Source organism: Azolla caroliniana, unplaced genomic scaffold (assembly GCF_043228905.1).
Source record: "Azolla caroliniana isolate FFs.n. ecotype wild unplaced genomic scaffold, voAzoCaro1.0.p SCAF_12, whole genome shotgun sequence".
In the NCBI taxonomy this organism is placed as follows: domain Eukaryota; kingdom Viridiplantae; phylum Streptophyta; class Polypodiopsida; order Salviniales; family Salviniaceae; genus Azolla; species Azolla caroliniana.
Window position 1 is genome coordinate 19,036,208 of NW_028230447.1, and position 14,052 is coordinate 19,050,259.

General features: G+C 37.4%; 2 protein-coding genes across 4 annotated transcripts; one reads left to right on the forward strand and one right to left on the reverse strand.

Annotated features, from left to right (window-relative positions):
- Positions 1-3,030: 3,030 nt before the first annotated feature.
- On the forward strand, positions 3,031-5,632 carry LOC147857371 (uncharacterized). The gene is made up of 5 exons (XM_087328912.1): positions 3,031-3,973; positions 4,502-4,595; positions 4,686-4,822; positions 4,917-5,014; positions 5,113-5,632. The coding sequence occupies exons 1-5, from the start codon at positions 3,083-3,085 to the stop codon at positions 5,210-5,212; spliced, it is 1,320 nt and encodes a 439-aa protein (XP_087185038.1). The 5' UTR covers positions 3,031-3,082; the 3' UTR covers positions 5,213-5,632.
- An 830-nt stretch (positions 5,633-6,462) lies between these two features.
- Positions 6,463-13,233, reverse strand: LOC147857372 (heterogeneous nuclear ribonucleoprotein Q-like). 3 transcript variants are annotated; one of them, XM_087328451.1, is made up of 9 exons: positions 13,121-13,233; positions 12,430-13,020; positions 11,825-11,947; positions 11,599-11,739; positions 9,069-9,245; positions 7,546-7,753; positions 7,285-7,475; positions 7,116-7,207; positions 6,463-7,030 (listed from the first exon to the last, which is right to left on the reverse strand). In XM_087328451.1, the coding sequence occupies exons 2-9, from the start codon at positions 12,967-12,969 to the stop codon at positions 6,901-6,903; spliced, it is 1,602 nt and encodes a 533-aa protein (XP_087184577.1). In that variant the 5' UTR covers positions 12,970-13,020; positions 13,121-13,233; the 3' UTR covers positions 6,463-6,900. The 3 variants fall into 3 exon arrangements, with proteins under 3 accessions (XP_087184577.1, XP_087184576.1, XP_087184578.1); XM_087328450.1 differs by having other exon boundaries at positions 12,430-13,006; positions 13,121-13,222; XM_087328452.1 differs by having other exon boundaries at positions 6,895-7,015; positions 7,098-7,207; positions 12,430-13,006; positions 13,121-13,222.
- Positions 13,234-14,052: the final 819 nt, after the last annotated feature.

Here is a 14,052-nt window from a genome sequence, read left to right on the forward strand (position 1 = left end):
AATAGTTTGGAGAGGGTGGGAGAGGGTCTTAGTATGTCTTGGCATTTCACCCTTATCTCACATAAGTTAGACACTTGCATGTAAAGTGATACTCATCCTCTATCTCTATGTAACATAACCTACATAGCCTTTCCTCCTTAGGGACTCTATTAGCACGACCATTCTCAATCTCAAGTTGGTGAGATGATATCCTAAGTTGTCCAATGATCATCCTTAATGCATTTGATAAGAATGTATCTAGATATTTTGGTCGTGTAATAAAACCTAACTTAGAGAAGTGCATGAAGTGTTCCTTATAATACGACATTTTAGATGGGAGTGGCTCTCGTGGGGTGATCCATTTATATCGGGTGTAAATTTGCCATATTTCTTGGCGTATTACTTTATTACAGTCCTCATGAGATATTAAAGTTTGATCAGTCCCATGGTTGTACTTAAGGGGAGGTAGGTTATTAATGTTTATGCCATTTGCAAGTAGCCAACTCACAATGTTATACCAAGAGCTAGTATCTCCGGACGCATATAGGGATCAAGATGCCTCAAAAGCTTGATAGGATATCCTATCTTGTGGTTGGTTATGTATCCTATGAATAAAAATTACTAGTTGGAAAAGTGCTTCTACTAAAATCGGGGGCAAACTGAACTCTGCTCTACTAATGTCATGTGGCACTATCGATTTGCGTCGGAGTTGATGTGATAACATCGTACCCAAAGGTCTCTCTAACTGCGTCCACATGAAATATGGTAGATCTGGAACCCATACTACTGATGCATACATGAGGGAAGGGGTCACTAATGAGTCGAAGAGTCATCCCTTAGTTCGTGGCTCTTGAAAGTATGCCTGGTGGCATTGTCTCCCTAAAGTGAGAGCCTCAGAGGGATGTATACCCTCTCGTTAGCCTATCTTTGGCTGCCTAGGTCATCGATAATTTATGTGAATGAGCACTAAAAGTGACTCATAAATATACATATGATCCAACTACCTCAATTGGTTTATGAGAGAGGATTAGGTGACATTTACTCCTAACTCGAGACAATGTATGAAAGATAAGGACTTTGGTTTTTGCTAGATTCACTACCAGTCCTCGTTGTATGCAAAAGTCATCTAGGGCATTAAGGTGCTTTTGTAGGTCATGTTTAGACTCTGAGAGCAAAACTATGTCATCTGCGTAGAGTAAGAGACTAACTTGCGTACCTTGAAATAGCTACTTTGTTGCCTCCCTTAAGAGTAATAAAATCAGTGATCTCATCAATGTAGATCCCAAAAAGAGTCGGTGATAGGGGGCAACCCTGTTTTACACCAATGGTGTTGGTAAAGTAATCAGATAGGCCACATGGGCATCTTACGCACCTGGACTTGCTCATATAGAGCACAAATGGCCCAGATCATGTCATTTGGTATCTCCAAGCTTTTAATCCTATCAAACAACCACTCTTTAGGAATTGTGTCAAAGGCTTTGTGGAAGTCCACAAAGCAATAATATAGTTTCTTCTTGCGAGCCTTCATCTAGTCAATTAAGCATCTAAGTGTGAAGATATGGTCAATAGTGGAGAAGGCTCATCTAAAGCCAGCTTGCTCAAGTGCTCGAAGACTTAAGGTTTCCATATAATCGATGAGCTCTACTTCCATTACTGCACCATATAATTTAGCGAGCATATGACCTATCATAATGGTCCTTCCTATATGTATTTGGGTCCATTGGGTCCCCTTCTTTATGTATCGGGGCCACTGTATTCATGGTCCATTGTGGAGGACAACCATCGACGAAGGCGCGGTTGAAGATTAGAGAGAGAGAGAGGGAAACCCATCACGGCCCTAGGCCCCCCCCGTCTCATCTCAAGGTAGCCGAATAACATACCTGCTCCATTGCAAGGAATGAATAGATTGGGGGGGGGGGGGGATGCCAATCATGATTTTAGTCTCAATTTATACGTCAATTCTAATGGGCACGGTTCAGTTTCAAGGCAAAGAAACCGAAACCGAACCGTTTATATCAAACCAAACCAAACCAAACCGTTTAGAGAAAAGTTGAAATCAAACCGAACCTTTTAATAAGTGTTTTTAACCAAACCATTTAGGGAAAAGTTGAAACCAAACCGAACCATTTAAATGAAACTAATTAAACATCTAAATAAACAAAAATACATTAAATTAAATAAGCATTTAAGTTAAATTTATTAAATCACTAAAAGAAACTTTAATTGAACCATTAAATTAAATAAATGTTTAAGTTAAATTAATTAAATCAATAAAAAACCATTAAATTAATAAATTATTAAGGTAAAAAAAATTTAACCAAAAACCTATAAACTCGAGTTTTAGAACCAAACCAAACCGTTTATTGAAAATCTAAACCAAACCATTAAATTTTTATAGAACCAACAAACCATTAAACCATGGCTTAACAATTCAGTTCGGTTTGAGCCGAAACCGTGCCCATTGCTAGAAAGAGATATATATGTGATGTCTTTTAAAGAGGGGGGGAAATGGCCTATAAGATAATAAGAAGACCAAACAAGAGATTACATCTTTAAGTATTGTCTCATCCTTCGAACGCACTAAAAACCGAAAGCATGAGACCCGCACACTAGGAATCGGCAACGGTTCGGTTTCGGCTGAACTGGTTTGGCCTTGTCCAAGTGAAAACCAAACCGGTCAAGCCTAAACCGGTTTGGATGTTTTCAACCTTAGAACCAAACGATTTCGGTTTGGCCAAAACGGTTTAAGGGTTCGGTTTAGGCTTGAACCGAGCCGTAGTCGACTCCCCCCCCACCCCCCTCTTTTTCTTCTTCTTCTTCCTTTTCTTGGTGACTTTTCTTTCTGATACTGTGTGTGCTCCACAAATCAGAGAATCTGATTAAGAGGAGACTTTAACAAAAAGGAGACAAGGACACAGAGGAGAGGAAGGTTCCTCACTCTGTTTCTTCAGTTTAATTTCCTATCAGAAATTGCTCATAGCACCTCCCCCCCCCAATCCATACACAGGACAGGGTATTGCTCTGTTTCTTCAGTTTAATTTCCTATAAGAAATTGCTCATAGCACCTCCCCCCCAATCCATACCCATCTTTCTTGATCTTGCCATGCCTCTTCAAAATCCATTTGATTCTGATGATGAGGAACCTCCCAGATCCTCGAGAGTCTCTGCACCCTCTCATTTGCCCAATTCCAGCAATCCCTTTGATAATGAAGAAGCGGATGACGCCAAGCTTTCCCATATCTCAGGTAATATGAGCGGAGCAGAGCATCTTGAGAGCTTTTCTCATGCAAAAAACAACCCTTTTGATGAAGAAAGCCATGGTTTTGATCCGAAAGACACGTTGTCTGCAGAGAAATCCGTATCTAAAGGAGCTCGGAGTTCAATATTTCCGATCAAACAAAAGGCTTCTTCAGCCGGGCAATCATCGATCGCAAAGAGAGTTCAAATGATCAAAGAAACGGGTATGAAGCATGCATCTAAACTTGTAGAGGGGAGCATAGAACAAGCTCAAAAGATGAAAGGAAGTGCATCCAAAGCATTTGAACCTCGAGAGAATCAAAAGGATCATCAAAACCACCTTAAGGATCCTCAAAACAAGCAAAAGAGTCATGAAGAAAGGCACCAAAAAGGTCATGGAAACAACCACGTTTATGATGATGACAATGACTATGAAAAGAACAGATATGGTAGGGATGCGCTATTTGCGCTGGTGGAAAGTAGTCCGTCCAATGGTTCTCGAGAGAACACTTCTCGGCAGCGATATGACGAAGGCCAATTCCGGAAGCAAGATTTAGAATATAGGTCTTTAGAAGAGCTAGAAGGGTATGCTGTCCAGAAGTCTGAAGATACTACTAGTACCTTACAGAATTGCCTCAAAGTGGCTGAAGAGATGAAAGGAGATGCTACCAAAACACTGCTCGCTTTACATGAACAAGGGCAGCAACTCAAAAGAACTCATGAACTGGCAGTGGAGATGGATCAAAATCTTGACAGAGTAAGTCAATCATCTTACATCCTGTGAAGGTTGTGGAAGTCTATTTTCTGAACCATGTTAGTATTTAATTTTCATGTTTCATATGTGCATTATTTATTGCGTAAAATCTTGTAAAGTATGCCCTTACATCCTCAAAGAAATATAACGATGTGAACAAATATGTTGTGTAGAATTATTGCTTCTGCTTATGAGATTAAAAGATAAAAACTGTGGTGGCTTTCAATCATTTTGCACGACAGTTTGTAGCTTTATGAGACCTGTAAGTTATATCCTGATTTTCATGTAAAACTATCTTCTCCATACAAAAGAAAAAGCTCAAACAGCTGAATATATAACATCTCTGAAAATACAAAACATTTACGATTTGGATATCCATCCATATAAGAAGGTTCGATGAATTATGTCCTGATTTCATATATTTATATATCTCATGATTCATCCATGCAAAAGAGAAAGACCTTAAGAGTATCAAATACTGTACGAGAATGGTCATATGGCTTATGTAATTAATTTCACATGCTCTGCCAGAGTGAGAAGGTTCTTGGAACCCTCGGAGGAATTTTTTCACGGACATGGAAACCAAAGAAGAGCCAACCATTAGCAGGCCCTGTTATTTCTGAAAGTAAGCTCCTCATTTCTATTCAGAAATTCTTTTAGGAGAAAAAGGTTTGCATTCACTTTGTTCACTATTTTCGTTTGCGGTTGGAAATAGATGATTCTGCAAAAAGAAGGGCCCATCACCTCAACCAGCGTGTTGCACTTGGGATCGATAGAATTAATCCAAAAGAGCGAACAAATGTCGGGTCGCTCAACTCAAGTGATAGGAAAACAACACACGAGAAACTTGAGGTCAACATTATCACCTCATGTCAAAGTTCTTTGATTCATCAGTCTTAAATTTTAAAGAAAAAAACTAATCTTAAAACTCATGTTTCATATATAGGTGGAGAGAGCAAAGCAAGATGATGCATTGACACGTTTAAGTGATGTGCTCGATAATCTAGAAGTCATGAGCATAGATATGGGCTTGGAAATATCAAGGTCTTGAAACTCTCATTCGAATATACTCTTGAGTGTTGACTTATTTTTCTCAAACGTGTCTAGATTCTAATATGCTTATTTGTGGTTTTGGGTTACAGCCAAGTCAAGTCAATGGATCAACTTGAGAAGGATACCACGATTCTAGATAACAGACTTAAAGATGCCAATCACAGAGGTCGTCGTCTCCTTGGAAGGTGAAAGCAAAAAACATTGCATGTGCTGGACAAAAATTGGTGAATAAATCCAGAAAGCATTGCAAATATGTACTTACTGGATCTAGTTGATACGGTTGATTTAAATCACAACCTTGTCATTTACATATGTGGATTTAGTTACCGAGACAAATAATTCAAAGAAATGTCAACTGTATCATGTCAATATATAGATACTCAGATTTTGTACACAGGTTGATTTAAAATCACAACCTTGTCATTTACATATGTGAATTTAGTTACCAAGACAAATAATTCAAAGAAATGTCAATTGTATCATGTCAATATATAGATACTCAGATTTTGTACACAGGCTTGATCATCATTTATTAAAGTCCTTTTTGTTCGAGGCTTCCCGAATTAACAGAATAAACATGCATATCAACACAAAGATTCTTAATTCCAATCACACAACTACTCTCCAAAGCTCAATATGAATATGACTATGTACATTATCTAGGTTGAAAATGTGAGATTGTCCGCACTAAGTAATGATGAAGTTACCAAAAGTCTTTGTATCATATAATAATTTATATCATATCTGTTTTGGCACTAAGTAATGATGAAGTTACCAAAAGTCTTTGTATCATATAATAATTGATATCATATCTGTGTATCAATTATTGCCCAAGCTCTTTGTAACAAGAAAACATACATCTTTTAGGTGTATGCCAAGATTTATATTTGATAAACCTTTGGAAATCGTATGCACATGCCAAAATACAATTACAATATTCTTCATCAGAATGGGAAGGTGTTGTGAAAACTTTATGATTAATCTCAATGGATTTACTAATTATGAAAGGTTTATCCAAATAATTTGATGTAAGTTTACTACTAGATGATTCTTTGCATAAATTGCTTGTTAATGTGGATTATTCATACATAAACATAGGACAAGGGTTTCAGGTATAGAATATATAGAGGATGCCTCTAATCCAAATTAGCATCAACAATGGAAATTGTGGCTATTCAAGACTAAGGTTTGATCAACTAAGGCCTAATTTATGACTATTTCAAGACAAAGACCTAGCCATGCTTTCCAAACAGCAATACAATTTTTGATTCTCTATTGATGAACAGAGATATTAGCCCTACTAGCCTACAAGCCAAAAGGCTTTGAACTTTAATTTCAACTTATACTCAGTAAATCATCTTATTTATTATTATGTAGCATGTTAATGATTCTCTTTCTACAGTCTTCACATACAAAGACTATTTATCTGAAACTTCATGTGGAAATACAACATGCAAATTGGCAGAGAATCTGAAAATCAGACCCATCTGCCAGAATGAAAACATAACTTCTGTAATCAGCCTCTTTTACATCTTTGGAGAATTTTCACAACATTTTGATCACTGCATCACCAGCAACCTTAATGTCCTCTCCTGTTCTTTGATATCATGCTTTGTGAGCAAGCAAACTCTTGATTGATTTAGAATCCCACTTGCTTAGCATTTAGAAGATCATCCCATAAATATAAAGCCACATGTTCAAATAAATATGGACATTACAAGAAATGGGTACTCTGAGATTCATATGTCATCATATATCGCGTTGAACCTCAGGTACATTAGTTACAAGGTGCGTCCTGATAGAAGCCCGGTATATGATTAAAATCCCTTGGATAAAAACTTCAAATCCTGTAGCAGCACAAATCCAACCTTTACCAATTAGTAAGGTCGATAACGTCTTGAAGAGCTGCCCTTGCTACTACCACTATGTCGTTGCGAATGCTGGCTGTGTTCACTAGCTTTATCATCTCGGTGAGAAGCTGGTGGGCTGTCTCTATTAGCATGTTGCCTGCAATTGCATCAAACTGCATATTCATCGAAATGAAGATGAGGTAACCAAATATTATATCTATTACAGATGACTTAAAACTTACAAGACATAACCAATTCGACCATCTGGAAGCACCATGGGAACCATGGACATTCCAGCTGGGGTAGGACCCCGACCATAGATCACTGGCTGTACCTGTACACATTATAACAAATGCGTAAGATTTGGGACTTGTTTACAATAAAGCTGTCCTAACTTTATGAGACATTTACCTGCCCATAACCTCTGCTTGAGCCAAAACCTGATGTCATGGCACCATATGGATCGGGCCGAGACAAACTGAAAGCTGCCCTTGTCTGCTGCTGGGGTAAAATTCCTGCACCAAAAGATACATTCATTGCTGTTGCACCACCAGCCCTCTTCTCTGTCTGTGGTTTAGCTATGCTTGTCTCTAACAAGCGACCTGAAAAGCATGTACATGGGTCAGTTTTTCTTTACAATGATGGGCAGAGGCAAATTCTACAAGAACATACCTTCAAGTACATATTTTTCTGTTTTTTCAATAGCTTTTAATGCGCTACTTCTTTCTGCAAAATGTACAAATCCAAAGTCACGTTTCTGTTGTCCTGGTTTTGATGGAGGCACCATAACTTTGGTGATTTCCCCATGTTTCTCAAAGAGCTTCCATAAATCTTCTTGAGTCGCATTTTCAGGTAAATTACGAACATATACAACCTTCACCTATTCCAAAAGACAAGAAAACCATTGTAAGACATGCTTTACCAGGACTAGCATTTTATATTTTCTGGTACCCAGCATCTAAAGCCAAAAATGGCAAAAGTTGTAAATGAATTCATAATCAGCAACAAACTGAAAATGGTCGAACTAGGTAGGAGATCTAATAAAAAAAGCAAGATTCAACATTGCTACGTTAGGCAAAGAATGATGCCTGTATCGCTGAAGGCTCACTACAATTAAAAAATTATCGCCAATTTAACAAGATGGCGATATTATTATGGAGAGTAATAAAGGCCTTTGACCGATTTCTTTTCTAGTGTTTCCTAGGCCTGTGTCCTCTACACCTTTTGTCGATGTTTCTCTTTCTGAGTTCTGCACATTGTCCTCTCACACATTGCTTTTTTCTCCCCGATATCAAATTTGCTATTTAACACCCCACAGTTACTTGAATTTTAGCTTGTAAGCTTCTACAAGTTTGCCAAAAGAATCACCTAATGGCACAATTTAGAACAAAACGGCCTATATGGTACCAATCAAGTAAATGATGTTCTTCCTGATTTCCACCTACTCAACAAAATAGTTAACATAATTTCTTCCATTTGTCTCATGAACAAATATAGTAGTAATTGTTTGGGCAACTCCTCTTGCAAACATTCTCAAACATCATCATCCACTCTCATGACCTCTTTCTGCTCCTGTTCTTACATGCACACAATATCCTCTCTGCTACATAGTCGTGATTTGTCAGCTAATTTTGCCCATTTGTCCCTTTGCCTCCATGCATGTGTTTTCAATCCTCAATAAACTTCTAAATCGAAGTGTGATGTGTCTTTTAGCTCTGCAGCAACATAGGCCTTTACTGCTGAATGCAGCATTTTTGGCCATCTCTAGATAACAAAACTGACAACTAAAAGAAATGGTTTATTAAGCTATTCACTGAGGTTTTTATACACCATCTTTGTCCAAGTCATTCCTCACCCTCTTTTTATTATCTCTACCCTAGATGAAATGCAAATTATCACAACTTATAGTTTATGCTAATGTGTCATTTGGCATGATTGATGATATATATCTGATTAGACAGAACCCATCTAAGGTTTTTAATGTATTGACAATTATAGCAGATGTTTTAGTAGGAAACATAGCTATATCAGGAGCTTCATGGAAGGATGCTTTAGTCAGATGACAGCCAGCAACTAGAGGACATGCTATCACTTTAAGGAATTCATATAAACAATCTTACTCAATTCAATTGATTAAGACAATATTTGTATAATAAGACTGTAGATTCCAATGAGCAAATTAAAATATTAAATACCTGAGACGATCCGGGATTATCTAACCCGGTGGGGCATTCAGCCCAGTTAATTGTAGGGATATTTGTTCCTAGTTTGAACCCTGGCAATGACAAAAGTCGTTTCGCATTCTCTGCACATGCATGATTGTAATACTCAACAAAAGCAAACCCACGATTTCTATCAGAATTATGAGGATCCTGCAAGGCAATAAAAGAAAAATTGCAATAATTTAGCTCTGATGTATACTTCCTTGTTACATCTAAATTCGTGAATTTTGTAAACAGATGCCATGTCATCAAATCAACCACCATTGACATCCATACTAATGTTATGGAATCAAGTAGTGCAAAAATATCTTGATAAAACATTACGTGAAGATATATTGCCCAGTATGGATACCAAGTGGCTTTCAAAGTCTGCATACTGCTCAATTCAAACTTTCAAATAGTGCATCCACAAATAATGTGATACGCGCAATAACACTTATTCCATTATAAAATATAGCAAAGGATGACTCAAAGAGAGCGATGTGATCCATCATGTCATGATGTTGATGAAAGAATTGATGCCAAAAATTTAAATATCATATCTATTTGCATGAAATAGGCGCATTTATTGATATTGAGGTCAGACAAATATGGATAAAGAAATATAGTGAATGCACCCACAAGCCTCAAGCAATGACTGATGCCATGACCTCATAAATCACCATTGGTTTTCATCTTCGAGGAATCCATAAGATTCACAAGAATGAAGGATACATTTTCATTGACATTGAGAATGGGTAAATAAAACACCACTTAATTGATTCATTTAATTTTCGCAGCAAAGGTCTTAAGTAGCAAGATCTGAACCTTGCAGTTAGATTGTTGATCACTACATCTTTTTGTTTGTTATGGATCTCCAACTTAACACCTCAGGTCATCCTGCAGCATTTGTGACATTAACTTTGCTTATATGGGCAGAAGTGGAAAGGTGATAGCTTATGAAAAAGGCTATATGGTCAAATCATGTTACGAAGAATGTGACATTCTTATGTGCAGAACAATAACGACTCTTCATTGGAGCTAATTGCATAGTAACTAGAGATCAATATGGGGCAATAACGGTAAAAGAACACTAGGCTGGACAGATTTCCAATACAGAAGTGCAAAAGAAAAAGGCTCAAACAAATTCCCAGGATTGAAACAACCATAATAAGGCTGAATGGACTCATACCACAACATTTGGAGCAGCATGTCCCAGTGTAAAATCCAGGAAAGTTGCTGTGAGAAAAAAAATGAAGCTGTAACCTTGTTACTTAACAGAACCAAAGCAAAATGCACAATGGCATTTAGCTTGGAATCTCACAATATCAGCACACTCACATTCGAAGTCTAGTTAACATTCTCACATTCAGAGTATGCAAAAGTTATAATTCCAAAAAATGAGCAGGTGAAGGGAATAATATCTTCCAGTCTAAATTTGATGTTTTGTTCACAACTGCGGAGAAGAATCTTTTGAAAGTTTTACAGCATATGTTCTTGGTAAATGCATAAATGGATTTCAAAAGTCAAGAATACATGTAGCTCTCCTGGTAAAGTGTTTGTGGTATACAATAATAACAAGATTGGGTCAATGAGATCATTGCATATGTGAGTAAACACTTCCCTTAGTCTCTTGACCCTTTTATATTCATTTATTCTGATAACCTAGCATATGTGTCCATTTGTAACAATCTTAAATGTCAAAATGGATCAGTTGCTGTGAATTGGTGAATGCAAGAAAACAAATACTACAACTTTTATTGAAAACAAGTTATGCCCTAACATACATAATAAAAACACACTGTTTGCTTAACCAAAGAAGTAAAACGAGGACTAAGCATACTACAGACCCCTATACCAAATGGCAATCAGTTGTGTTGAGATCAAAGTTAAAGTTCTGTTGTACGCATACCAAAATGGATGCATTGTGAGTATTGCGAGCATTATCAATTATGGAAGCCAAAGACTGAAATAGATGATCTAATACCCATGCCCCAAGTGTGAGCCATCATATTTAGCACACCAATATCTCGTACACTCAAAATAGAGATAAATATCTTGAATGGACAGAGAAAAAAGAAATGTGTAGTATTTGGGAATTGAATATTAAAACAAAGGGCATGCAACATTGGGAGGCCCAACTTATAGGAGCATATGAGTTTCTTTATCAATTTTCTTGAAGGATGCACTAAATTAGAAGAACTGCAAACATCATGGAATTCTGAGACAAGACATACGATTTGTTCACTTGATTAAACATGAACACATAGTGTCACAGGATAGGTTAAGGTTGCATGGTATATCTCCTATTCTCCTGTAGGAATAGGAAGAAAGTATTCAAAGTTCAATTGGTCTCATGGGTAAACTTGGCCCTTTGCAGATGGTATAACATCATTGTTTCTCTCTTTCTACCTTGCACTCACTAAGAACACTCTTTCATGCCAGAGTTAATAGACGGAATATAAAAACCCAAGACGCCCATAATCAACTTTAAACAAAATGCTTGGCTGTGCTGAAGTTATACCTTAAGCAATTCTATAGCTAGCATTCCTTGAGCCTTTTCAGACAAGACCTTCTCAAGATCTTCACTACTCCAACTTTTCGGAATGTTTCCAACAAACAATTTGTTTTTCAGCTGAGAAGGAGAGAATCGCAACTTTCTTCCCTGTATCACCAAAAAACTTCAATCAAGCCTTTTGATACTACCATCAAAATGTTTCTTAAGGAAGCAAATACTAAGCCAGCTTCACCTTGAATTCGCGATCATTAAGAGTCTCAATTGCTGTTAGTGCAATTTTCTTGTTGGCAAAAGTCACAAATGCAAAACCTTTGTTGCAGTTTTCTTGCTTATCTTTATCCCGCATTACCCGCACCTTGCCATATATATAGAATTCTGATTATCCATCCTTCATACATTTTACCCCTATATTACTAATGCAGTTGATCAAGCCAAACTGCAAGCCCAAAGATGCACATGATTCATATTTTTACCAGTTATCATAAAGCAAATGTCCAAACATTCAAAAGTTTGAAATTTCTACTTCAATGATATCTCTACCATGAACCTTATTATTACTAAAATGCAATTGATCAAACAATCAAATGTTGAAATTACTAACTCAAAATATATCTCAACTAGGTACACATGATTCGTATTTGATTCAATTGTCAAAGCCTGTCAAGATGTGAACTTACTACCTCCAAGCATACCTATTGATCAGTAACGAAATTCCAAATGTGAACATTGCTACCTTAAAGATATATATCCACAAGGTGCACATAATTCATATGATTAACATATGAAATTATTACTAATGCAATTGTTCATGCAATTAGCAACATATGATAATCATACCTCAAAGATATCTCCACACGGTGCACATAATCTTCTCAAATCCTCTTCAACAGTGTCCTTGCTGATGTTTCCGATAAATACCTCCGAACCATGTTCAGGCTGAGACAGGGGATCCTCTTTCCTTTCATCATTTCTTACTTCCTCTTGTACCAATCCTTCAATTGATACCATTTCTTCATTTTTATGTCTTTTATCATCATCCAAGTCACCATCTCCATCACAAACCTCATCCTCTACCACTTCAACCACAACTTTTCTCTGTCTATGATCTTCAGGTTCAACATGAACAAGACGATGTTGTTCTTGAATACATTCAAGTTCTTCTTGACCATATGTCTCATCTTGGTCCTCTTCACCTATGTCTAGGTCAAGACCTTCTTGACCATCTGGTCCTTCTCCTTTATAATCCTCATCAACATCACCTTCTCCATCCAAATCTTCATCGATGATATCCTCTGTTTCATCATCAAAGAGCTCCTGCTGAACCTCTTCTTCATAATCATCTTCTACCTCTTGGGAGATACCAGGTGAGTTTTCCATCTCTCTTTCCTATCTGATGAGCTTCAGAGGTTTGGACCTAGAAAAAAATGCCTTATTTGGGCAGGATAATAATGTGAAGAAAATGGTTTCCACACAGAGAGACAAAGGTGGGGGTGACCATGGAAGTGCAGAGAAGTAACAGAGAACATACCTTCAGGACTGGAGGAAGAGTCGGCCAAATCAAGCTATGGCTAATGGCTATGGTGATAACCGTGGTGTCTGTAGTAACCCTATGACTCTGTTTTCACTTAACCATGGTTACTTAGGGTTCTTTGACACTTGCTCTAACCATGGTTAGGGCCATTGCTCAATGTCACACTTAAGAGTGCTTTTCTGAGCTTAGGGTTTATGTGACAAGCTCGCACTTGTTCTAATCACAATTGTTGTTCCTTGCTTGGCATTAGGGTTAGGGTTAGGGTTAGGGTTAGAGATAAAGAGTTATAGTCCTGTGGCGCTCGAACATTGGCGATGAAGAAGAATGTATGGTTAAGGTTATATGTCACTTTGAGGTTGTGCATACATTCGTTCTAACTATGGTCACTTTGGAGGCCTTGTTTCATCGGAGAAATAGAAAAAGAATATATGGCCAGTGCAAATACTACATCTCTTTACGACTTTGTATGGCATTTGCAATATCTCTTTATTGATTGTTCTCATCCAACCATGTTTTGGGTTTTGATTGGTGTTAGGGTAACTTTGGATTAGAGTTAAGATCATATAGCACCCCAAGGTTGTTTTCGATCCAATTCTCACAACTAGTGTTGTTCATTAGAATCAAGGTTGTGTGGAACATGAGGATTTATGCCCTTGAAAGGGAGAGGAAAGATACATAGCAAATTATGACAAACATTGCTTATCTTGCAACTCATCCACCCACTTGTCTACTAAGCAAAAATATCTTGCAACATCATGCAATGCAAGCTCAATACTAGATATATTCAAGGGTTTGATGACCTCATTACAAAAAGAACTTCTAGGGTTCATTACATGCATGAAATACAATGACAAACAAATTTGTGCCATGGTGGACGTCATGTAAAAGCTCCCCCCAACACATTGTAGAATGGTTGACATAATCACAAA